Consider the following 27,738-nt stretch of genomic DNA (forward strand, 5'->3'; position numbering starts at 1 on the left):
GTACAAATCCCTTATGTTCAATGGATGGTAGCAAACTTCTTAAGGATAAAGAGCCTATTGCACTGCGTTGCAAAGAGCATTACAATGACCTCCTTAATCGTAACTCTATTGTGGCTGATGAGGTCTTCTCCCAAATTCCACAACAACAAACTAGAGACAAGCTTGCAGTATCCCCCAATTTGGATGAAGTCAGTAAAGCCATCAATCAAATGAAGAACAACAAAGCTAGTGGACCTGATAGGAGTCCTGCTGAAGTCTTTAAAAAAGGTGGGCCTGAACTTACACAACAACTTCATAGGCTCATCGAAAAAATCTGGATGAGGGAGGAGATCTCGGAAGACTTTAGAGACGCCATAATTATCACCCTTTTAAAGAAGGGTGATAGAACAGATTGCAGGAACTATTGAGGTATTTCTCTTCTTGCTACCGCAGGTAAAATCCTTCCATGACAGCTTCAAGAAAAATGCCGGGAGCAGAATCAACCTTTATATATGGCGTTTATGGATCTGACAAAGGCCTTTGACAGTGTGAATCGAACCGCTCTCTGGACCATCCTTCTGAAAACTGGATGCCCTGATAAATGTGTGAATATTTTGCGACTCCTTCATGCCAACATGACAGCAACAATTTTGGACAACAATGGCTTTCAGACCAATCCATTCCTAGTCAGATCAGGCGTAAAAAAGGGATGTGTCGTTGCTCCTACCTTATTTGCTATCTTCATTGCTATGATTCTACACCTTATTGAGGGGAAAATTCCTACTGGTGTGGAAACCACATATCGAACAGATGGAAAGCTTTTTAATTTCAGTAGGTTGAAAGCAAAAAGTAAGGTAATGTCAACCTCTGTCGTAGAACGTCAATATGCCAATGATAATGTAGTCTCCGCACATTCAGAGAAAGATCTTCAAACTATCCTAAATGTCTTTCCAGAAGCAGTTTTCCCACTCTTCTCTGACTGACTTCAACTGGGAAGAATGGTTGGAAGCCTGACCTTCTTCCTAGTCTCTGACTGCAGAGGCCATCTGGTGTTCTGACCATCAGGCAACCTGGAAACCAAAAAGCCTGCTGGCCTGCCTGATGTCCACTGTTGCAGTCCCTATCGATCCTAAGGTGGGGTTGGGTAGGGATCGATGAGGGCTGAAGATGCTGGCTGCTCTGCAAAGGTGGGTCTCACCACTCGAGGTTTTGGCGGAAACCAATGCACAGCCCTCTCTGCTACTGCTGCCACCGCCCATCTAGCAATGCGATTGCGCCTCTCCTAAGCTGAGTGGACACAACCCACAGCTCCATCCATCGCTGTGTCTGCCTGCTGTGCCTTGCGAGGCGCAAACCTTTCCTGTCCTCCCTTACCGTGCTGCCAAAGCAGACTTCTAATGGCTCCTGGCCCTGCCCTGACTGAGAATCTGGGGAGGGGAGGGGAGAGAAGGGAGTCACAAAGAACAAGAAAAAAGAAAGAAAAGAAAAAAGGGTGAAAAAGACACAGAAGTGACTGAGTCCTTAAGGAGCTCTTTAAGACCTGACAGTTCTCAGCAAAAGGCAGGGCCAGTCTGGAGAGCAGGGATGGCCCCTCCCCCTGGGTGAGTCCATTAAAAGTGGACCTACACAGACAGAGGGAGGAGCCTTCCCAAGGGTTATGACTGCCCTCCAGGAACCTCCGGGAAATAGTAAAATCTAACAAGGGAAATCTGGCCATCAATAGGAAAAATCTACCAAGAAAATGTTTAAAGACAGTCATTGGTACACAACTCTGACACTATAGATGCTACCAAAACCTGCAATTACCTGAATTTTACCTAGCCCATAACATTCAGATGCATCAGAAACTGAAAGTTATTTCCCTCAAATGTTCTTTTGTCTGAATAGACAATTAGATTATGTACAAGCACAGATTTAAGTAAAGAAAGTTTGAGAAACTGAAGGTAACACCAATAATGATAGAAAGTTACTTTCGTTGATTTTGTTGCAAGCAAAATGAAGGTTTTTTGAGTTGGACCAGGGAACTACACATACTGTGCAAGACATGCCCATTTTGAATGTCACTGTATAATTCTACCACTTTTGCAATGAGCTACAGAAACCTCATGTCCAAACTAACAAGAACTCTTAGATATTGTGAAATTTGTAGAACTTCTAAGGACATTATTTCACTACATCCTGCCCCTTTCAATTGGCCACTGCCCATATGGTTAGGCCAGTGGTTCCCAAACTTTCCCTCCCGCAGACCACTTAATGATTTTTCTCCTTGATGTAGCAAATGTAATGTCCTGTGCTAGATGCTGTATGATTTTAAATTGTATTTTAGTGCTTCTTTTATTTCTTACGTTGCATTTTATTTTATTACAATTTGAATTCCAAAGAATTTTAATGCAAAATGGTGGCCAGGCTGCCAACCAATGGTAGCAAACCAAACCAAACCAAACCACCATACCAAAAAACCCAAAACCTGAGGAAAAAAGAAAGAAGCTGTGCTGCTGCCACTGTTAATGATAAACCCCACTCTGGAGAAACTTGGGAGAATTTATCCTGCCTCTGGAGACATTTGGTGAAATAGGCCCTCAAATTTCTCTCGCCACAAGTAAGGTAGAATATTACAAGAGGCAATTTGCACATGACTCTAATTTAAATATTTTCCCAACACGATGGAATCTACTTGCAGGTAAGCAACTCTCATATGGCTGGGCATGCCACATGTGACACAACAAAATATACACACCTTTCTCTAGCAGTGGGTGGTGGAAAGGTGGTATCGGTAGATTCTCTGTCATCCAGGGTTCACAGAAATAGGCCTGAAGCCAAGCTACACACTGTTTCAGTGGCTCTGTTACTTCCTTTGGAGCTTCACATACTTCACAAGACACAGAGGTCTCTGCAGTGCTAGAAGAATAACATTAGTTTAATAAGTTTCATAGTATAACTGCAAAGTTTTTTTACAACACTGCAACAGAGTAAGATATTTATTAAAACAAGCTCACGCAGAGTGAATCTACCCACCCCGTATACAACACCTGAAACACACACACATCTCTCTACATCTGAAGAAATGAGTATCAAATTACAAAAGGGAACGGCAATAAAGTAGCTCAGTTTCATTTTAAGAGTGTAAAGTTTAGGGGTTGTATCCAACATTAGTTCTTTGCAGAGTAGATTCATTGAAATTAATGAACACAACCAATTAAGGTTCATTAATTCCCATGGGTCAGCTCTAACACTGGATACAACACTAGGTAATCTTTACTTCCGTTTATAGTATTCAAGTATAAAGGAACATACACATCCTCTTTTAACTTTCTACTTTCCCCAATAAAAGCTGACAATATGCATTATAGAATGAAAAACATTTCCTGTCCTTAACTATCTAGGCATGAGCAAAATATTTCTGAACAACAGCAGTAGAAGTGTCAGGTGTTACTATTGTTTAGCAATGCCTATAAACTAGAAAGCAAAGTAAACCCTGTTGGAAATGAATCACTGTTTTTAGTGAAACACACACATAGCTGGTGAAACAACCACAAGATAAAAGATGGACAAAATTAGAAGTCAATTTTTGTAATTGCACTTCCAGCAGAATAAGACCACAGTTGCTCACACATCATGCAGATGTCTATACTAGAAACTCAAGGACAATGCCCACTTGGAAATAGTTTTCATTTTTGGATTCTATCTATTGTCTTCTATTGTTATTTTTCTTATTGAGGATATGAAAGCTTAAGAGTTGCTTGTTTCACCTCCCTGAAGAATATAACCCCCCTCCAATTTCTCAAAACTTAATTTTCAGCCTGTAATTCTGGGCATTTGTCCACATGCAAATTTTTATAGTAGGAACATTTTGTCTTAAAGTCACATTTTAAACTTCTTTCAACCCGAGTTAGCCTTAGCTACACATATTTGTTATAGCTCCCCTTCCAATGGTTTCTTAGGCTTGATTACTTATTCATGGTTGATTTGCTCACATTGTTTTTATTATTATTCAGCAGGAATCATGGATTATGTTCAATGTGCCATGGTATACATGTATAAATCAAAAGCTCCTCCCCCTCCACTATTATTAAAATAATGATGGAAACACAGTATTCACAACAACAATGTGGATAACTGTGGAGGTTTCAAATACTGGAGTCCATAAATTCAAATTATTATCGAGCAGCAGAATAAGGGTACTAAAAAATTCTTGGGACTTTCCCAAGTGGGCAGATCATCCAAATAATGACTCCTTGTCTCATACTGATATCTAAGAACTTGCTGCTTGCCTATTTACTATTGAGTACTGCACATAGAACCACATCCAAACAGAAAAAGGCAATCTTCACATGCCAATCACCTCAACTGCTGCTACAGCAAAATATGCAAAGAGCCAACTTTCAGCAGGTACATTTTTAGCACAGTACTTATCAGCATGGGCACAGAAGAAACTCCATTTTGGGTTCCAGAAAACAGTGGTAAAGCAGAAAATACTAGCTCAGACATTGGTCAGCTAGTTTCATGGTTTTTGGATGATCTTTTCAGTTTGCACCCATACCAGCTTTTGATATCCACTCCATTACATTCATAAAAATGTATATAGATTAATCTGTATTTGTGTCATGTCATGCCACTTTTGTCCCATCTTTCCTTTCCCCAACATTCCAATTGTTTCTTCTTCTTGCTCCATTCACTTTTAAGCTGATTGCAGTTGAGTGCTGATAACACACAAACTGGCCCTGCAACCCCAACTCTCCTTCCATTTGCTAAAGTTATAGATTTAAACTCCAATGGAATCAGCTTCACAATGAAAACAGTATTGGTGTGCATAGACTTATTTTATTTATTTATAAAAATATTTATATACCACTATTCATAAAGAAAATATCAAAAGCTGTTTACAACAATCATATATATATATTCACTAACTGGCAAAAAACCTTGCGGTTTAAGAACATACCTATAGCCCACAGCTATTCTATCAAAGTTTAAAAAGCAGGGAAATTGGGCAGCTATAGTGAATGCACCAGGGGAGCAGGAGACCTGAACTCCTCTCTGAGATATTGGACTGCTCTACAAATTGGTCAAAATGCAAACACCATTTGGGTTGGTCTTTCACAGTCCTATCCACTTCCTGTGCAGCTTGGAAGAATATGGTAAAATGTGCCTCTGAGCATATGGTGAGTGGTGGCAACACTTGCCATCTCCAAAGATAGAGAATTATATTTTTGTATGTTTGCTGGTGTTCTTCTTACTTTGCTTCTTTCCTGTGTTATTAATGTTTCTACAGAGAATCTAAACTAGAAAATTTTATTTCCCTCATTATTCATCCCAGAAATCTGTGTTAAATTTATTTTTATTAATTTCAAAGCCTTTTTATTGGTTAGTGTCATATGATGATGAAGACAACCTTTTGTGTTTCAAATTGGAGGTTATGTTCTATTTCTACTTTGGGTGCATTAACAGTGGAATTTGGACCAGCAGTGTGATGAAAAATCAGACTGATTCCAATATGTTGCTACTTCAGCAATGACTCTTCCTGTTGGAAAAAAGAGGATGCATATTTTCAGCCTGCTATGTTTAAACCACTTCATTTAAGGCAAGGTGGGCACAGTCAATTAAAAACATAGAGCACACCAAGCATTTTGCTAGAATATATTTCACCTACCACTGTTTTATCTTGTGCAAATTGAGACACTCCTGAGGTCCACTGGAGACTATTCTGCAGAAGTCAGTGCCGTTATTCCACAATTATGTTTGGAGTTTTTTTAGTATAAATTTTGCAAAGAGTTGCTGTACTTCACATATTCACAGAAATAGAAACAAAAGAACATGATTTCCTATAGGAAACGTCACTAAAATTGCAAAGGAAATCAGATATATTCAAAGTGACCATCTGAACTATATCAACTGTCTTAATAATGTTGCTTCCTCCCTGCTAAGAGAAGATCAGCACAGCACATGTCTTCTTTCTATTCTTTGGGCTGATTGCAGGTGTTGCCACCACTCACCATATGCTCAGAGGCACATTTTACCAAATTCTCCCAAGCTACACAGGAAGTGGATTGGACTGTGAAAGACCAACCAAAATGGTGTTTGCATTTTGACCAATTTGTAGGGCAGTCCAATATCTCAGAGAGGAGTTCAGGTCTCCTGCTCCCCTGGTGCATTCACTATAGCTGCCCAATTTCCCTGCTTTTTAAAGTTTGATAGAATAGCTGTGGGCTATAGGTATGTTCTTAAACCGCAAGGTTTTTTGCCTCTTAGTGAATTTCCCTGCTTTTTAATCCGGGAGGTAAGAAATGGGATCCTGTGCAAGTTTGCTGAGAATGGATGGATCATTTGCATGCTTATTGAGTTCAATGGGATTTACTTCCCTGCACTCATGTTTAGGATAGGTGAAACTGACCAAAGAGGATGGGGAGGGGAGGAGGAGGAGGAGGGAGGGGAGGAAATGCAGAGGGGAGGAAATGCAGAGAGGAGGACTGGGAGGGGAGCAGGGAGGACTGGGAGGGGAGCAGGGAGGATGGGGAGGGGAGGGGAGGAGAAGGACAGGTTTGATCATTTGCATGTTTATTAAATTCAGTGTGATTTACTCCCGTGCAATCATGCTTAGGATAGGTAAAACTGACCGGGGGGGGGGAGGGAGGGAGGGAGGGAGAGGAGAGGAGAGGGGAAAAGCAGGTCTGATCTTTTGCATGCTTATTTTCAATGGGATTTACTCCTATGCAATCTTGGTTAGGATAGGAAACACTGACCATGGGGGAGAAGGAGTGGGAAGGAGCATATTGGAGGGGGGCAAAGGAAGGTGGAGAGGAGGGCAGGTTTGATCATTTGCATGCTTATAGAGTTCAATGGTATTTACTTCCGTGCAATCATGTTTAAGATAGGTAAACCTGACCATGGGGAGGAGGAAGGGGAGGTGGGGGGAGGGGAAGGGGGGGATTGGAAGGGGATGGGGAAAGAGGGGATTGGAAGGGGATGGGGAAAGAGGGGATTGGAAGGGGATGGGGAAAGAGGGGATTGGAAGGGGATGGGGAAAGAGGGGATTGGAAGGGGATGGGGAAAGAGGGGATTGGAAGGGGATGGGGAAAGAGGGGATTGGAAGGGGATGGGGAGTGAGGGGTAAAGGAAGGGGGAGGGAAGGGGCAAGAGGAGGAGATAGGAGGAAGGAGAAGGGAGGGTGGGTTTCATCATTTGCATATTTTTTTAGTTCAGTGGGATTTATTTCTATGCAATCATGTTTGAAAATGAAAATGGACTGCCTTCAAGTCAATCCCCACCTATTGCGACCCTTTGAATAGGGTTGTCATGGTAAACGGTATTCAGAGGTGATTTCACCATTGCCTTCCTCTGAGGCTAAGAGGCAGTGACTGGCCCAAGGTCACCCAGTCAGCTTCATGGCTGTGTGGGGATTCGAACCCTGGTCTCCCAGGTTGTAGTCCAACACTGACCCAGGGAAGGGGCAGGGAGTGGGAGGGGAGGAGATTGGGTGGGTGGGCACTGGGCAGAAGGGAAGCCCCTTTCCTTTCCAAAAGGAACACATTGTAAACAGAATCATTCTTTTTCAGGCTTTCCCCCACCTTTTTATTCTACAGCAGACACATGTAGCCTCCCATCCAAATTTAAACCAAAGCTTTCCCTGGCCACATCCACACCAGGCCTTTATTTCACTTTGGACAGTCATGGCTTCACTCAAAGAATCCTGGGAAGTGTAGTTAGTGAAGGGTGCTGAGAGTTGCTAGGAGACGCCCTGTTCCCCTCACAGACCTTCAATCAGAGTGGCTGACTGTTAAACCATTCTCTCAGGGGAATAGGAGTCTCCTCTCAGCACCCTTCACAAACTACACTTCCCAGGATTCTCTGAGGGAAGCCATGACTGTCTCACGTGAAATCAAAGTCTGCTGTGGGTGTGGCCCCCTGATTAGGCAAGGCCAGCAGCTGTGAGGCTTTTAGAACTCCGACAGTTGGTTGTTACTGAGCATGCACCACGTTATCATTGGGTCCCAGCCAAAATTTATTAAATTAATTAAAAATCAGCCAGGCATTTTTTAAAACTTTTTAACTGCAGCAGATGAAGGTCAGAGTATGGGGCAACGTCAGTATTAGGATTACAGGTACTTTGTGAACATGGCTGATTCTCTCTGACTGTTTTGTGTATCGCCATGAAAATTGACAGGGTTGTTAAGCAAGCGTTTCTGAGTTCAGGACTATAAGTTATGCAAGGTTTTGTTTTGAAATGAGCTTATGGGAAGCATCAGAATGGCATGGGGGGTATTTTCAATTTAACATTGTGGAATGTGAAAAATCCCCGCTGGCTAAAGTATACAGCCACTCTTGTGGCTGTATAAACACATACTGTAAAAACCATGTAAAAATTTAAAATCAGAAATCATTGACTAGCTACTGCAGAAAGCGATCTTCTCAATTGCCTGCCTATGCATAGAAGTTTTCAGCAGTAGTCTAAAAGTCAAAACTGAAGGTGCCTGCTGAATCTCTGTTGGCAGAGCATTCCACAGGTCTGTGCCCATGTCAGGAAAGGCTCGATTTTTTGTTGTTGTCAAATTAGTCTTGCCAACTCAGGGACAACCAATGATGCTTCTGCAGATAATCTCAGTGAATCTCAGTGAAGGGTTCAGGCGGTCCCTAGGGTACTCTGGACCTTAAGTTGTTCATGCCTTTGGGAATTAATACAAGCACCTTGAACCTGTCTCAGTAGTAGATGGGCAGCCAGTGCAAATGTTTTAACAATGATGTCACATGTTGTTGACCATGTGCCCCCATCAGTGGTCTGGGTATCCCATTCTGCACCAGCTGGAGCTTCCAAACCAGACCCAAGGGAAGCCCACATAGAGCGCATTACAGTAATCCAACACATGGACTACAGTGGTCAGACTATCCCTGTCCAGGAAAGGCCATAGCTCGCAAACCAGACAAAAGTGGTAAAAGGCACTCCTACCTCCAGAGGACACTTGTGCCTTCTAGTGACAGAGATGCATCCAGAAGTACCCCCAAGGTATGCACCTGCTCCTTCAGGGGGAGTGCAATCCCATCCAGAACGGGCAATTTGCCTGTCTCACAGACATGGGAACTATCCACCCAAAGAGCCTCCATCTTTCCAGGATTCAAGCACAATTTATTGGCCCTGAACCAGTCCACTACTGCATTCAGACACTGATCCAGAGCTTTCACAACCTCTCCTGACTCAAATGTTATGGAGAAATAGAGCATACTGATGATACCTTGATCCAAAACTCCTAATGACCACTCCCAACAACTTCAGATGTTAAATAGCACTGGGGATAAGAATAGTACCCTGTAGAATCCCATAACACAAGTGTTAGGAGCTTGAGAAGTACTCACCCAATGCTAGTCTCTAAACATAACTCAAGGCAAGAACGAAACCACTGTAATACAGTGTCCCTGATACACATCCCATTGCATCGGTCCAGGAGAATACCATGGTCAATGGTATCAAAAACCAGAGAGAGATTGAGCAGAAGTTGTCACAGTTCTTGCTGTTTGACCAGATAGGTGTTTCTGTATAATGCAAATTGTGACTCTGTTGTTTTTGCTGCAACACACCAACCAGAATACCCCTCTATAAATTGGTATAATGCTGTATTCTCTGTTTTTGAACTCAGGTCTCTTTCTGAACTGAACTCCCCAATTAAATTCTTTGGCATGTAAACACAGAAACTTTATACACAGTTGTGTGTATGCAATCCACTGCTGGAGAACTAATCCAACAATGATATCAGAAGTAGAACAGGGCACCTTGGACTCCCTCTAAAACCAGCTGGGAGACTTCTCTTGGGGAAGGCAGAATCCCGTTCCGCGCCCGGTACCTGCCGGGCTAAGGGGCGAGTTTGCGGCCGCAGCCGAAGCCTAGGCCGCCATCGTGGGGAATGTGTGTGTGCACACAGCGCGCTGGCGCGCCTGCGTGACACACAATAGGAGGCGGGGCTGCTGAAGGCCATTTAAGGCCGCTCCGCCAGCCTCCCGCCCTCCTTTGAATTTTGGCGGCGAGGCTTTTGGCACGGCAAGGCCTGCGGCATGGTGAGGCCTTGCAGCGTCGGGCGAAGCATCCAGCTCGGCAGCCTTGCAACGGCAAGGCTCCGGCCGAGGGAGGCCTTACAACGGGGAGCTTTAACGGCGGCAGCAGCGGCGAGGCCTTCTGAGGGCGTGCGTGGCGCATTCAGCGCACGTGGAGCTCTCCGGCGCACGTGGCTTCCCTTGTTTTTTCTTGGGCGGCGTTGAGGCGGCGAACCCTTCAGCGGCGGCGGGGATTGGCGCTGCTAGTGTCAACGGCGACAAGGCGCCTGGCTCGGCGGGGTTGAGGCTGCCAGCTCTTGGTCGTGGGAGGCCCTACAGCGACGGCGGCAGCGGGGCTCCTGGCCGGGGAGGCCTTCTGGAGGTATCGAGGCTCATGGCTCTCGGCCCAGTGGGGCGTGGCGGCGGCAGCAGCAGCAGCTCCCCGGCAGTGGCAAGGCGTGGAGACGGCGGCAGATCCAAGGCATTACGGGCGGCTCAAGAGCACAGGCGAGGCGGCCTTTGGCTGCGTTCTTTCCTCGAGGGTTCCTCAAGGGGATCCCCATGGGGGTGGGTGGGAAAGATCATCAGCCCCAAACCCCACCACATAGTAGGGGAATTGGGTGCCGGGCACCAGCTCCATCACACCCCCTATTTGGTCACTTGGTGGCCCAGGAGGCCTGGATTGTCTGGGGCTGGACAAGGGAGCCAATGGGTTGGTGACTGGGGGGGTGCAGGATGAGAAGAGGGCACAGTCCAGCCAGGCTGTGAAGGTGCTGGGTCTCCCTTTAGTGCTTTCTCACGCTTACCACCTTTCCTTTCTGGAGGAGGCACTCCCCTGGCTTCTGCAATGGGGCATAGGCTGGGGGAAGGGTTAGCGGAAGGGAATAGACCTGGCTACACGCTTAATCTCAGGATGCCACCCAAAAAGGGCCAAGTGGGCCAGAAGGGCAGGGCCCCCAGGGCGGAGGGTAGACGCCCACCCCCAGCTGCGGAGGAGTGAAACATAGCCGATGCACTTCATGTGTTTCATTCCTAGGATTATTCTACCATTTACAGGGGTCTCGGACCCTGGAGATGAAGGAGTGTAGCTCAGTAACAGATCACTTGCTTTGCATGCCGAGGGTCCTCAGGTTCAGCCCTCAGCACCTCCAGTTAGGGCCAGGAGATACTTCTATGGGGGCCCCCTCGCCTACTACAGAAAGTGAAATAGGAATAGACTCCTTTTCTTGATACTGAAGAGTATTTTTAGTTTAAACCGAATGTTCCTTTTCATTTACCAATTACCTAGAGTGGTACTGGGCTATCTGACACTGGGGACATTCCAGAGGCAGCTGGACAGCCAGGGGTGCGGATGCTTTTATTAGGGATGTACTGAAACGGCCATTCCACTTCCACACTGTCTTTGCAAACCAGGAAAATTTGGAGAAGGGATTAGTCAATTAGGGAGAACTTGAAGATGAGAGGGGCAAAATTTGCCTGTACCCTAGAAAGATGCTCTGTTATAACGTGGCAATATTCTGAGATATATTCTAAAAGATAATGGGGGTGATGTTTCGTCCCAGAGCATTTGGGGAGAAACATATGGTGGCCATCAGTTGGAGGCCATTTGGATTGGATCAATGCAATGACATTACGAAGAGCAGAGGCTTTTTGGGGAGGGCAGGTGGCAGCTGAAGACAGAAAGGAGGCTGCAGGAGCCAGTAGGGATCCCAGTTAGTGCTGCAACCTCACCTCCAAAACTACCTCAACCCCACTAATGCAAAGGGAGCTCATCCCCTCTTTTCACTGTCAAGCTTCCCCTCCCCAAATACGTTCTTCAAAACCCAGGTAAGAATATACAAACCTTTCCATTAGTTAAGTCCTATAAACCTCAGTCCAGAGACCCATTTAACCTGTGATATTCTGAGTAAACATACTTAGGATTCTGCTGTATGGGTGCAATCATGTGCACCCTTCCGTGGGAAGAAGTAACAACACACTCGGTGGGATTTTCTCATAAGTAAGTATGCATAAAATTGGTCCAAGTCATATTTCTCTGAGTAAATTATTTAAACATAATGGAATTCTTTTCAGTAATCATGTACAGGCTGCACATTTGCTTGCATCTTCTCTTTAGCTAGTTTGCAAACTGGCTGTGGATGAGATGGCCACCTTTTTGCAGGCCACTAGTCCTGTGCTTTTTGGGAGTCGTTTGATCTGCAGACATTGGAGGATGACATTGCTCAGCTCCATGCCATCTAATAACTGCTGAATATGAACCCGCAATTGAAGTCACAACAACAAGCCAGAAGGATAGCAGAGGCTGCTCAAGGAAAGTGCCCCTTTCCAGCTAAGCTCAAGGTGCTATGGACCTTGCTGGCAGACTGCCCAGTTTATGGGGAGACTCAATTTATGATGCGGTTTTTTCTTTATTAGGTGGTTCTTCTGGATCCTATACTGTGGCCCCTGGCTTGCCCTTATGGCCGGCAATCTTAAATCAATCTTAGGTACAGACGCACTGGTCCAGGGGACGATTGATAAAGACATACAGTTGGGCAGGGTTATTGGCCCCTTCCCATCATCCCCTACCTCTGCTCTCACAATGCCCCCCCATAGGGCCCAATGTGGCAGTGGGCGGAGTCTACCTGATTCATCATCCATCATACAAGTGGGGTCAGTCAGTAATGGCTTCATACCAGATAGACTATGCACAGTGCACTACACTGCATTCCATATGGTGCGCGCCTGTGGCAGAGGTGCCTTAGGGGCAAGTGTGGCAGCTAATCTGCCTGCATTGCCGGCTGTTGAGTTTTGCCTTTTAGGTCGACTAGGCAGCAGAGCATTACCTATGGGCTGCTGTATTCTTGTATGGAGCACTTCAGCTCCTTCTTGGAAGGGACAGTCAGGAGACGAGGGGGCTCTGAAGTAGTGGGGCACTATTTTCATGATTTACGGTTCACGGGTAGGGCAAACTCTGGGTGCATGTTAGCACCTGATGGCACCGTTTATGGCGTGGCTATGAATGGGGGGGGGTTTCCTTTGGCAGCTGGGAAAATGGAGGATCCGGCCCCAGGGTTCTCCTTCCAGGGTATTAAGATTGACTCTTTGACCCAGGGCTGCAGGCTGCCCAGGAAAAGGGCTTGAACTGTTGCAGATCAAGATGCTGGAGTTGTCAGGGGCTGGGAAAGTGTTGGCTTTCTGCGCTTCAGGTGTTGGGGGCCTTCTACGGTGGGGTTTATGGTGCCAGAACAGGAATGTCACAGCCTTACCACAGCTTCAGGGTTTGTTTTGGTTTTTTGGCTGCCTTATGCGCCAACCTGTGGCGTGGCCCCCCCTTTCCGGCAGTGTGTCAATGGTGTTTTTAGTTAGAGGAGGGACCGACTCTGGGGGGGAGAACTGCTAGTCCCATACCACACACTGGGTGATGGGGGAGGGGAGTCAGATATGACCATATGCCTATCTGTTGCTCCAGGATGCTCACCAGCTATCAGAGGGCAGGAGGTGATTTCTGGGAGTTAGGGGCTGGCAGGGGCTAGGCAAAGTGTGGCCTATTCCTATTAATCACGCGCAGGAATTCATCATGGATGGTAGGAGTAAAGCCCGTCCGTCAGGATGTTGCAAAGGTAGGCTGGCCTTTGGGACCATCCAGACGGCTTGGGATACGTCATGTGCTGTCTGGCCGGCCCATGCACACCACCGTACCCCTTATCCCCATTCTTCGTGTTCACCTGACCCGCCAGGGATTGTTGGTCAGGGAGGTGCCCTGTGACCAGCAGTTGCGTGCAGCGGCCCTCACACTTAATTTTGGAGCCTTCTGGATGGAGGGCGGGAGTGTTTGGGTCCAGGTCAGACTTCCCTACGAGCCATCCTGCTGTCCGAGGTTTGTTTCCAGGCAGACCAGGGGCACAAGAGGCTCACCATTATTTTATCCTGCCCCAGGACTGGACACTTGTCCCGTGAGGGTGTCATAGTGTTTCTTGGCCTGTAGCTACAGGCCCGGTTGCCTGATACTCAGGGGGAGGCATCTCCCCTCATAAAGTTTCGGTCTAGCGTTGCAGAGCCTGGGAGCAGACACATGGGGTTTTGGGGGACATGCTTCTATGGAATTGGGGCTGCATACCCGGCAGGGGAATTGCCTACCTGGGGTGGTCTATTTGGTTTGGTATATGCAGATGTAGGTCGTCGGAAGGTGGAATTATGGAGCACATGGAGTACATTCACTGCTGGGGCGAGTCTGAAGGTCCAGGACCCAACTGTTCACGATTCTTTCTGTTTTTTGGCAGGTTGCTGGATGGGGATGGAGCAGATGCGCAGCCTACTCTGCAGCTATGGCATGATCTTACAGGCTGGCCTTGGGGCCGCAAACGCACATTGGTTCACAGCTGGGCCTCTGATGGTGGGCCACGTTCTGGTGGCTGGGTCGACAGAGTATGCGCTGGGCTGGTCTCCTACCCATGTTGTTCCAGCAGGGTTGAGTGCGGAAGGTCCTGCAGGTGGTGGTCATTCCCCTGGGTGGGAATGACCTTGGTTACTCAAGGGCAAGGCCCTCAGTGGCAGGCATGTGAGGACATGCAGTTGAGGCCATGATAGCCTCTGGTCATCTGCCATGGGCAGACATGGAGGGCAAGGCCCTCAGTGGCAGGCATGTGAGGACATGCAGTTGAGGCTATGATAGCCTCTGCTGGAGGGCAAGGCCCTCAGTGGCAGGCAAGTGAGGACATGCAGTTGTGAGGCAATGATGGCATCTTCTTGACGGACCTGCAGAGGGGTCTGCACAAGATTCTTATCGGGTGTGGGGTAAAGGGAGACTAAGCAGAGGCTTGTCCCCCTTTTGTGGCAAGGAAGTGCGGGGGAAAGGTTAAAAGGGAAAGGGCAGCTAGGTGACACCTTTAGGCACCTTTGGGGGTGATTGGCAGTCTGGGGGCCTGCAGCTCAGGGCTATACGGCCTGGGGACAGAACACGGGCCGCCTTTGGGGCCAACGTGCCTCATCCACTCGGAGTTTCAGGGCTCCGGGGGGCGGTGATGCGGGTTGGACCCCCTACACATCTTCAGGGTGTGGCCTGAGCTGGGGTCTGGCACAGGGCAGCCCCGGGCTCAGGCAAGGGTTTGGTTGCCCTATGGCTGCAAGCAGGCTTTGCCTGGATCATCAGAATGCTCCCGCACTTGATTTCCCCTCTGCAGGTTCATTATTCTAATTGATTCCGTTTAATAAAGTGGCACATGATTTAACCCAATGAATGGTGTTTGTGTTTTATTTCGGCAATAGGCCACAATCCACAACCAGGGAGACAGGAGATCCAGTACACAGAATAGGGTGTTAGAAAACTGTGATTGACAACAAGGCCAGTCCAGTACTCATGATTCTGGATGGCAAGGGTAGCCACCTATTTCAGGCACACACAAAGAGTGAGGCAGGCTATGGACATCAGTCCAAGATCTGGAGAATGTTTGGAAACAAGGCTTGCCTGATCCTGATCCTGTAAATTGTTCCCTTATCGTTTTCAGGTTTCTAATTTTTGTTCAGTTATCAGCTGCCTAGCCTGGGTAGCAAATTTTATACTTGAACACAACATGTGCTGTATTTCTCATGTGAGTTTTAATAATACTTATTAATTATCAGTGTTTTTGCCCTTCAATCATATTCCCCAGGGCGGTTTACAAAGAGAGTAAAATTTATGAGTAAAGAGGAATTTTTTCTAAAATTTATTAAAAAAATTAAAAAGAGTAAAACAAAATGTAAATACGTTAAAACATGGTATTAAAATATCCACCACAAAAACCTTTTAAAGGTTCATAATAATACAATGTGGAGGAAAACATATATAAAACAAATATTATTAGTATTCCATGTGGAAAAAAAATAAAAAGTTGCTACATCAACACCTTAATGTCATTTAAATAGTCTTCCTTTGATAAATGAAGGCAAAAGTACCCCCCAAATGGCAGATGAATTGTCTAGTCCCTAATGATTCCAAAACAATTACAGGATGCAGAGCAATCTAGTTAAATTTTATTCAAAAGCTTACTACACTTGTGTTTTCTCTTATTTTTCTATCAATGAAACCCAGGAGGCTTAAGCACAATTCATTATGTATGAGACCCAACTTACAGTGCTTGACTGTTGATTAATAGGAAAGTTTGCAGTATGTACATTTGCAACATTAGATGCATACAATATGCTAACTTATTCTTTCACTGAAGCTAATTATTTACAAAAATGACTACTTGAGACTACAATTTATTAAATGCATGCATCCAGTCTCAATTTGGCCCCAAAAGACAGTCTGGAATGAAGATCTTTTACTTGATGTGACAACTTCTGGAAACAGTGTTATTAATATTGTAAATATGGCAAATAAAGAGTTCAGATAGCCTTATGTCTATTTTGTGTTTGTTTTTCATAGCTAAATAAAAACAGCTTTTCAAGAAGTTTAATGCCCATATGAGAAACAAGGGTTTTTTTTGCTGAAGTTTAAATTAACCATATAAATGAGATGTCTGTATATTAGTAATAATGTTTTTTAAATCAGCTTGGCAACTGAAATATATAGGAGACAGCACTGTCAATCCTTCCATTATACTTAGTTGTTTTTATGGTTTTTTCTTAATTTATTAGCACAACATTTATTTTGAAGATTTACTGAAGAATCTTTAAAAATGTCTTCACTGTAAGCCTTCACATAGTTTGGCAGCTTATAGCTCATTACTTCCAGTGGGGTTTAAGGTGACTACCCATTTCACAAGATTGCAGCCCAGTAAAGGATTTACTTATGATTTTCAGAACAAAGTGTTGTACACACAAACAATATGCAAATTTCTGGGTGTTTAAGACTGACCAAGCAAAATTTTAATCCGGAAACTGTACTGGTGTGTGCCCATCAAGTTCTCACCAACATCTAGATATGGCACATAGGAGATGTTCATGATTCCAAATAAAAACTTTACTTTTCAGGCTCTATTAAAATCTTGACTCAAGCCAGCATTATAAGGGTCCTCTGCTACAACACGGACTGAGACTGTATGTGTTTTTAAAACATAGGAGTGGTTCTCAACCATCTCATTTAAGATGACCTCAGTGGTTAGGATGAAACATGTGCACATAGACATAGATGCAAACACTACCACAAAATGCATACAGCATAATTATTTCTGTAACCTTCCTGTCACCATTTGTGGTATCCAAAATGAGGTTGTCTCCATATCCTATATGGTTGATACATGCCCCTCCATACTCTTTATAGATGACAGCAGAGTCTGTTTTCTGTCTTCATATGCCAGGATAAGGAGTAAGGGTAGAATCAATGTTAAAGCCCCCAAGACTCAACTGACACCATGGAAGGTTACTAAATGCTGCATTGTGCCATTGTGCCATTAAAGAATATCCTACCTGGGAAAATCTGAACTGGTAAATCACAAAAGAATTAAAAAAATATGTGCAAGGCTCTTCCATAACAAGAAACCATAATCTCTTTAAAACAAAGCCATCTCTTGTGTGAACAGCACATACATAGCTTGCACGTGTAGAGAACATTATAGACACACTATACACTACACTTACACACACATACTTGACATACATTCATATGTGCACAGTCAGTTTTAGTCCTTAGAAAAGTTCCAGAACAGTTTGTCCTTACAGAATTGTATAATGTTTCCATAATGAGTGTCAAGGTCAGGTTTATCAGAGTCAATTAACCACGTGAGTAATTGCTTCAGGGCAACTTTAATATGCATTTACTATGCACATCTGACTTCAGTCGTTTATTTTCTTAGATTCTCTATCTTAGACCATACCCTTCAGCTGCAAGTTTTCCCCCTCAGTACCACACAATCACCATATGGTGTAGCATTACCTTCTTTGCTTAGGCTGTCACCAAAATCCAGGGCCTATTTTGAGTAGCACTGTTTAGCCCACACAGCATTAACTGGCATCCAATAGTCAAGCTGCATCACATTTAACTATGAAAATAATACAATCTGGCATTTCCTAATTCTTCAACACATCTGTGTGTATGTGTTGGAATCACAGTGACTCTCATGGGAACTACTGTGAAACAGGCTGCAAGTTACTAGTGATTTCTAAAAACAAATTCATGCCTTGCCCTTTTATATCACAGATATCATCTAGTATTGGCTGTTGCTAGAGAGAGGCTCAAAAATGGATGCACTATTGGTTCTATCCATTATGGCAATACTTATGAACTAAGGGCGTGTCTACAATCAAATGAGATGAGAACTAGGGGGAGAATGGACTTATTGAACAACAAGCCCTATAGCCAAAGTGAAGCAGCATGGAAAACATGAAAAGTAATGTCAAATATTCAAATGGAATGTTAAATATTAAAATACTCAAATGGCTTAGTTTTCAACATAGCAAAGGCTCCTACTTGACACACTAAATTACGACCATCAGAAATTTAATTATACATACACCATAAAATACCAAAAAAAATCTATACAAAGTCAATCCTACATTTCCATTTATTCTATGCAGTATATTGTGTACTCAAGTTCCCTTAAAAACATTTTTCCTCATTGCATTACATAGTTCAAGGCATCATGCTCCATTTTATGTACTCAACTTACCACTGTTTCTTTCAGAGTCTGGGTGTGAGATGTACATAGGGGACATTTTCTGTGATCAGAACAATTTGATGAATCATAAATTGCTTGGGCTGAAACTGGGATGAAATGCATTTTAAATAGATTATGTTAACATTTCAGTTTTCCTATCAAGGCAAGGTCTAAGAAATATTCTAAAAAATCAGAATTTGGATGAAAAGCAATCTGAAAGTCAACTACTAGTGACCATTCATAGTGATTCTGTTTTGTTCTTTGGAATTTCAAGGACCTTGGAAGCAGGAACGCTTCTGACAATGGATGCCCTCCCCTCTTCAGTACGGCTAATACCAACATTTACCTTTTGCAAAATCTAAAACACATCTCCTTGTTCAAGCCTTTGCTGGGAACTGGTATAATATGGCCTGTTGAGTGAGGATCTCCCTGCAGGAATATTAAAATTGTTATATAGGCTTCCATTTGTGGTAGATTTCCATCCAGCATCTCCTAACTATCACCGAGCAATCAGGGAAAGCTACCCATTGCTAGCCAACTCTGAACATCTTGCTAGAGCCATCAGCAGGCCTCCTGTTGTAGCATTTCGCCAGCCTCCTAATTTGCACAGACTGTTAGTGAGAGCTGTACTTAAGCCACCTGTCACCAATCCTGGGTCTCATCCATGTAACTCCAAACGCCGTATCACCTTTGTGTACCTCAGGGAGACAGCTACTTTTACAAGCACTAGGACAGGCAGGACCTATTACATCAAACAGAACATCACCTGCAGGTCCTGCAACATAATTTATCTCATTGAATGCAAAAGACCAGGATGTCATATCCAATACGCAGGTAAAACCACAACTGACCTACGCACACCCTTCAGAAACCACAAATCGGCAATCTTAACAAAAAGAGTGGAGCAACCAGTTGCAAAACATTTCAGCATGGATGGTCACAGCCTGTTGGACTTTTCTATAACAGCGACAGACATGCCAACAGATCCAGCAGCATTGACTAAAAGGGAGAACTTTTGGATTTATTCTCTGGACACATTGGCACCACATGGCCTGAACCTGGAGGACAGTACCACCACTACTTAGCTTCTGCAAGTGAAGCCCCTCTGAGCATTCCATCCTCAAAGCTCTCTAACTACCACCTTGGTAACAGCATTTGTATGTTAGCAGCTGATGAAGGCGGAAGCTGAAACATTTTGTTAATACGATAAAACCTGTTTTGTAAATCACAATTACATTCATACATGTATATATATGGGGCTGGTATATCTGATTACATTGCTATGTTTATATGCTATAACTTGCCCTGGGATAGGTTCATCGCTAAAATATGAGCTCCTTCCCCTTGTCTATGCAGGTCTCCTGAAGAGACCTTAAACCATATGCTGCTTCCTTTGGAGGTTAGATTTTGGTAACAGGATCTTCTGCATAGCGATACTACAGTAGGGCTCCGCTTCTCAGCGCCCTGCTTCTCGGCGCTCCACTAATACAGCACCAGCGGGGCGATCAGCTGGAGGGGGGCTGGAGCTCCCCATGCTCCAGCTGATCTCACCGGACAAGGGGAAGATCAGCTGTAGAGCACTACAGCTGATCTCCTCCTCTTCTGGCGTGATCAGACTCCCGCGCTCAAGCTGATCGCACCGGAAGAGGGGAAGATCAGCTGTAGTGCTCTACAGCTGATCTTCTCCTCCTCGGGGCGATAAGACTCCGGCACTCCAGCTGATCTTGCCGGAGGAGGGGAAGATCTTCTCCTCCTCTGGCACGATCAGCGGATTAGGTTCCAGACCCCCGCGCTACAGCTGATCTGCTTTTCGGCGGAAGTCTGGAACCTAACCTGCCATATGAGTGGGTCCCTACTATATTCTTGTGAAATGCCTTTCTGGTCTGACTTCTGGATTGTATTCAGTTTTAAGTCCTATTCAGAGTAGATCCACTGAAATTAATGAACCAAAGTTAGTTATGTCGATTTACTTTAATGGGTCTATTCTGAGTAGGAGTAGCATTGAATACCTCCTATGCTGAAGGAGTATGTGTCTCATATCCTTATAAAACAGAGGGACTTCCTCACAGGACCCAAACAAAGGCCTCAGGTCAATACAGTAAGTTCAACAGAATCATAAACTTTGTTAAAGATATCTACTCAATTTGTCTAAAACATTGGTATGCCTCTTACCAATGTACAAGATGGCTATCCCAAAATACATATTGCTAAAAAAGTACCATCTACAAGAGGTCACCTTCACACAGTAGTCTTATCTAGCATATCAGTATCAATAATTGTCATGTACCCTTTGTTCTAAAATATTTGCCAGAAGACAGAACATTACCCTTAAAAAATCAAAGGCTTTTGTTTTGTTTTTAAGGAGGAAGCATCACTTGAAGTTGTTGGCGAGACTAGGACCTGGAAGACTCAGGATCAAAATCTCCACTCAGCAAAGAGGCTCACTGGGAAAGCACAAGGAGTCACAATCTCTCAGCCCAAATTAACTCATATGGTTATTTATGACAAGAAAATGGAGGGTGGCAGGGGATGGGGGAAAGATAATTATTTATTCCAATTTGAGAGGTGCAATACTGAATAATCCAGTCAGAGCTCTCAGATGCTTCCCCAAGCAAGAAAGGTACCTTCAGGATGTCAAGGCTTCTGTGTATTGTACTCAGAATGGTTGGGGTGATGTATACTTACCTGCATTGCACATGCAGGAAAGCAAACAGAGAAATAGCCCTCCATGTGTACATAAAGTAAACAAAAGAGTTTAAGAATTTCTTGCAGTCTCATCCTCTAGTTGATAAAAATGTTTATTAGGAAGGTGCCTTATATCATCAGATCATTGGTCTATCTTGTTCAGTAATGTCTATATCTACTGGCAGCAGTTCTCCAGGGATTAGGATAAAACATTCTTTTGCCAGAAATTCTATTTGTGGCAATTAATCTTGGATGGCTCATTCGCAAATGCTAGTCATCACTTGATGCTACAATCAACGGCACAATGAAGACTCATGGGTAAACTGGATTTATTTCATTTCACTGCAGTAACATTCCAGAACAATTTGGTTTTTTTGAAACTAGGGCAAAAGAATGCACCCAACTTTGAAAAAGTGCAGTTTTTTGGTCCCAATCCAATGCAGTCGCTCAAATAAAATTTATGTCCAGTCGCTGTCCAGTGCTGCAAAAGTGGTATCACGACATCTCAACAGATACAGGTTCATTACATTCAAATACTTTCCCCACAGTTAAATATAATTCACTAATAGGCAAAAAAAACTTGCAGTTTAAGAACATACTTATAGCCAACAGATATTTCTATCAAATTTTAAAAAGCAGGGAAATTGGGCAGCTGCAGTGAATGCACCAGGGGAGCAGGAGACCTGACCTCCTCTCTGAGATATTGGACTGCCCTACAAAGTTGTCAAAATGCAGACACAATTTGTATTCGTCTTTCATAGTCCAATCCACTTCCTGTGCAGCTTGGAAGAATTTGGTAACATGTGGAGGGGATTGGAAGGAGAGTGGGGATGGGTTAAGGAAGGGGAGGGCAGGGGCAAGGGGGAGGGGATAGGAGGAAGGAGGGAAGGTTTGATCATTTGCATGCTTTTTGAGTTCAGTGGGATTTACTCCTGTGCAATGTACATGCAGGAAAGGAAAGAACCCTAGGAAGTATAGTTAGTGAATGGTGCTGAGAGTTGCTAGGAGAGGCCCCGTTCCCCTCACAGAGCTTCAATCAGAGCGGCTGACTCTTCAACCACTTTGGCCATGCCCAGCCTTATCATTCACTTCAATGTAAAATTTCTTAAATTAATTAAAAATCAGCCAGGCATTTTTAAAACCTTTAAACTGCAGAAGATGAAGGTCAGAATATGTGGCAAGGTAAGTAATAGGATTACAGGTACTCAGTTAACATGGCTGATTTTAATTAATTTCAACAAATTATGAGAACTCTGGCAGAAAAAAAGTCCAGAAGGAGTCTGGACTTTTTTCTCTCTTTTTACACTTTAAACTCTTGATTCTCTCAGACTGTTTTGTGTATCACCATGAAAATTTAGAGGGTTGATAAGCAAGCGTTTCTGAGTTCAGGACTGTAAAGGTTTTGTTTTGAAATGACCTTATGGGCAGCATCAGAATGGCATGGGGGTATTTTCAATTTAACATTGTAGAATGCGAAAAATCCATGCTGACTATAGTATACATCTACTATCGTGGCTGTATAATAAAAAAATTTAAAAGAATATGCATTGTGATAACAGACCACTTTCTGCTAGAGGTTTAGGTGAATCTGTGATGCAGTTCAATTAGCTTGCATGCAACATTAATAAATAACATTAAATGCCTTTCTTGTAAATTGATTTGCTCTGTTCTGTATAAATAATACACATTATCTGTTACTAGTATGTCAGATTGCCACCCCTTCCCTTTACCTACACAGTGTGCAACATGAGCCAATGTAGCAGTTTAATCTCCGAAGCAGTTTATAGAACACCTACAATAATATACCAACCAGCTTCCATTTCAATATCTGGCATATGCCTACTGACAGTGTGTGAATACTAACAATAAATTCAAAGATCAAACCGATACTTATTGTAACTTAGTAGGAAAGCAACAAAGCATTAAATTCTAGCAAACTTTTAGAATTATGGCTTTTGGCAAAGATACAGAAATTCAGAGACCCTCACAACTCTCCCAAGTTCAGAGGTTATGGGCTTGTGTCTCTCAAAAAGCACCCCAACCCCCGTAGCACAGCAAACCAGCTTTTGAAAGTGAGGACATTCCACTAGAAGACAAGGATATGGTATGACAGTTTGCTGCACAGAGCAGTGGGAGGAAGACACAAAAAAGCCCAAACTTTTTTGTCTGCCAAAATTAACTCTTTGAATTCCAGCTTGCCTTCATATACATAAGGAATAAATCTAAAAACAAAAAAGATAACTGATGCATTAGATGGTAACTTTTGTTCATTCCTTGATCCTCATGTGGAAGTTTCCCTGTACCAAGACAGGGCAAGGGTTAGTCTCTGTGTTAAGTTCTCTGCTGCCAGGGATCCCAGGTAGTTTGATGGAATGTGCCTGTGCAACCATTTCCTGTGGTATTTTTGAAGGTAAGGTGAGATAGCTTGTACGTGTTGTTCTGACCTCCCAATATTATTTCTGTAAGAGAACCTTTGGTACTACAAAGTCCACATTCAGAGAGCCAATTTACAGATAGAAAGTTGATATATATAACCTACAAATCACATTAACCAGTTAAGTTTATATTAAATGTGTCCAAGTGATTCATTAATGCATTTGAACAAAGGTATCATGTTGACCACAGATTTAGCTTCTGTATAGTTCAAATAAAATATTCACAAAAAGTATAGGCCAATACATTTAGTCATATGCCATTAAACCACCACTACAGTGAAGATGAATCTTTGGTCAACTATTAGAATTGTTTCTTGGCGTTTTCTGATTCATGGCTGGTGTTGGCTTTATACCACACAGCCAATTCTGATAACAAAAGAACAACAGCCTACAAAAAATCAGACATAACCTTCAATGAATTAGTGCTAAGAAGAAGTCCAAATCAGGATTTTAAGGGCATGATGTTTGTTTGCCTGCTGGAATTCTAAGACTGATGACTTGTTTTGAAAAATTGGTACTGAAAATAAAAAACCTACAAAAACTAATCATGGATTTAGCTCCTTTCAGCTTACCTTGCTCAATGTGCCTGAACAAAATATTCTCTGCCAATTAGTTTATGCAATTCAGAAAAATCTAAGCCACACTGCCAAGAAACAAACCAGAACCTCTAGAGTGCAGCTGGATCTGCAACCTACCTCCTTATCTTGTTAAGCCTGTAAGATAGCCTCTCTCTGCCATTTTCAATTAGATATGCTTTATGAAAACTGTGCCAATAAGATACTAATTGGAGAAGTGAGAAGCTATTTGAAGACAGTGAAGCTCAAATATACAGTACAATCTGGCACAACAGAGTTGCTGTATGTCCCTCACCGAAGTAGATGAGAAACACATCAAGATGGCTTGTGTGAGTAAATATAACAACGGGAAGTAGGACAAGAGTATAGACATGCATATGTAAGTAATGTAGCATCTTATACATATAAGATGATCAGACATTCGGTATATAGATCCTAACTCTTTGTCTATAGTTCATAGAATCATTAGAATAGTAGAGTTGGAAGGGGCGTATAAGGCCATCAAGTCCAACCCCCTGCTCAATGCAGGAATCCAAATCAAAGCATTCCCGACAGATGGCTGTCCAGCTGCCTCTTGAAGGCCTCCAGTGTCGGAGAACCCACTACCTCTCTAGGTAATTGGTTCCATTGTCATATGGCTCTAACAGTTAGGAAGTTTTCTCTTATGTTCAGTCGAAATCTGGCTTACTGCAACTTGAGCCCATTATTCCGTGTCCTGCACTCTGGGACGATCGAGAAGAGATCCCGGCCCTCCTCTGTGTGACAACCTTTCAAGTACTTGAAGAGTGCTATCATATCTCCCCTCAGTCTTCTCTTCTCCAGGGTAAACATGTCCAGTTCTTTCAGTCTCCCCTCATAGGGCTTTGTTTCCAGTCCCCTGATCATCCTTGTTGCCTTCCTCTGAACCTGTTCCAGTATGTCTGCATCCTTCTTGAAGTGCGGAGATCAGAACTGGAGTTCAGTGGCAAGCAATTGCATTTCTCTTCAGCCATGCAATCAACTGGAAACTGGTTACGTTATGACTACTACTACTGGGTGGTATTCAATGCCAGTCTTACTCAGAATAGACCCACTGAAGTTAATAGACAAGATTCATCAATTACAATGTGTCTACTCTGAATAGGACTTAAAACCATTATCAGCTTCAGCACCTATCAATACATTTCCAAATCAACTTTCAGAAAATGCAATTACTATTGCTTATGTTCATGTTTACAAATTACACATAGAATAACTGTTTAAAAGATTCCAGTGCCAATCATCACTGGAACTACAAGCAACTTGAAGTCATTTGGGCACCTGGCAAAGATCTTTCACATTTCCACAGACTTTTAAATCCTCTGGACACTGCTTTATGCTGTCTGGTGTTTATTTTAGTTCTACTAGCTGCTACTGTACTGCTCCTTCATATTGTGGTTTAAATTTTTTATATTTTACATTTTAACTTCTTGTAAGTCACTCTGGGAGCCTGTTGAAGGACAGCATACAAGTCAATAAAATAAGTTAAGAATGAAAGGATTACCAACTCAATTTCCCCATGCAGTGCTGGGGGATGCAGTGGAGAAATTGTGGCTAGTGCCACTCAGGCATTTTTCTCCCCCACCCATGGGGAGGAAGCAGAGGGCTTAGGAAGAGTTAAACATGCCTCCTTTTTGCTGAGCCTCCTGTGTAAAGTGTCCTCAATTTACAGCTGATTTTGGCAAATTTGAGGTTGGGACTGAGAAAATATTAAGCATACTCTGATGCTCCACACCATGATCTACTTCCATCCAACCAGTGTTCTTTTTAACCCTTTAAAAAGATATTCCTGTCCATCAAACCTTATACATGGTTGATTGTTGTTTTAAAGCAGGAACAGTTCATTCAACTAGTAAACAAAAACAAAAATAAAGCATTCACAAAACAATTACAGCCATTTTTACTAATGTACTAAAGAAACCAATTCTCCAGTTCTGTATCTAAATTGTGTTTTCGCTTTCAGCTTTTTTATCTGCATATATAGCAAGAATAACTAAGATACAGACAGTGAGCTAGCCAAACCATATAAGATTGTGGTGGAAGAACTCCACACACAGCTGAATGTTTCTTCGAAGTTTCCACATTTTCTGGTACCATGGAAGAAGCAAAGCACTTTTTAGTTCAAATTGGTTTTTCTCTTTAGCCAGGCAGACAGCTCTGATAAAAACTTTAAAAAGAAAACTGTCTCTTTTCATGAGTATAGCCAGTATTAAAATACTTCTATTTACAATGGACCAAGTTCACCGTTTCCATGTCTACTGCTGTATTCCAACAGCAGCCCAAGTTAGAATTTTGCTACAAGCTACTGAGACTGAATCTGTCCAAATTTTGACAAAAATCTGTCAAGAAATATGGAAAACTAAACAATGGCCCACAGACTGGAAGCGTTCAATATATATCCCAATTCCAAAGAAAGGGGATCCCAGAGAATGCAGTAATTATCGAACTACTGCTTTAATATCCCATGCAAGTAAAGTAATGCTCAAGATTCTACATCAAAGGCTCTTACCATATATGGAGCGAGAAATGCCAGACGTCCAAAATGGATTTAGAAAGGGAAGAGGCACCAGATATCATATCGTAAACATATGTTGGATAATGGAACGGACCAAGGAATTTCAGAAGAACACCCTGTGCTTTATAGACTACAGCAAAGCCTTTGACTGTGTAGATAATGAAAAACTATGGAATGTTTTAAAAGAAATGGGGATGCCACAGCATCTGATTGTCCTGATGTGCAACCTATACTCTGGACAAGAGGCTACTGTAAGGACAGAATATGGAGAAACCGATTGGTTCCCAACAGAAAAAGGTGTGAAACAAGGGTGTATTTTATTACCCTATTTGTTTAATCTGTAAGCAGAACATATCATACGGAAAGCAGGATTGGACCAAGATGAAGGAGGTATGAAAATTGGAGGGAGAAACAGACGATACCATACTCTTAGCAGAAACCAGTAATGATTTGGAACGAATGATGATGGAAGTTAAAGAGGAAAGCACAAAAGCAGGACTACAGCTGAACGTCAAAAAGACTAAAGTAATGACAACAGAAGATTTATGTAACTTTACAGTTCACAATGAGGACATTGAACTTGTCAAGGATTATCAATACCTCGGCACAGTCATTAACCAAAATGGAGACAATAGTCAAGAAATCAGAAGAAGGCTGGGACTGGGGAGGGCAGCTGTGAGAGAACTAGAAAAGGTCCTCAAATGCAAAGATGTATCACTGAATACTAAAGTCAGGATCATTCAGACCATGGTCCCGATCTCTATGTATGGATGTGAAAGTTGGCCAGTGAAAAACATGAATAAGAGAAAAATCAACTCATTTGAAATGTGGTGTGGGAGGAGAGCTTTGCGCATACCATGGACTGTGAAAAAGACAAATAATTGGGAGTTAGAACAAATTAAACCAGAACTGTCACTAGAAGCTAAAATGATGAAACTGAGGTTATCATACTTTGGACA

At 43.2% G+C, this 27,738-nt stretch overlaps 1 protein-coding gene across 3 annotated transcripts in view; it reads right to left on the reverse strand.

The window, feature by feature from the left end:
* Positions 1-27,738, reverse strand: part of MGMT (O-6-methylguanine-DNA methyltransferase) — a 303,940-nt gene that overhangs the window by 70,360 nt on the left and 205,842 nt on the right. For all 3 annotated transcript variants that reach the window (XM_061635654.1, XM_061635655.1, XM_061635656.1), the window contains one exon: positions 2,717-2,877. In XM_061635654.1, the coding sequence (XP_061491638.1) occupies positions 2,717-2,877 (161 nt within the window). The remainder of the gene's footprint in view (positions 1-2,716; positions 2,878-27,738) is intronic.

This window comes from Rhineura floridana, chromosome 7 (assembly GCF_030035675.1).
Source record: "Rhineura floridana isolate rRhiFlo1 chromosome 7, rRhiFlo1.hap2, whole genome shotgun sequence".
NCBI lineage: Eukaryota > Metazoa > Chordata > Lepidosauria > Squamata > Rhineuridae > Rhineura > Rhineura floridana.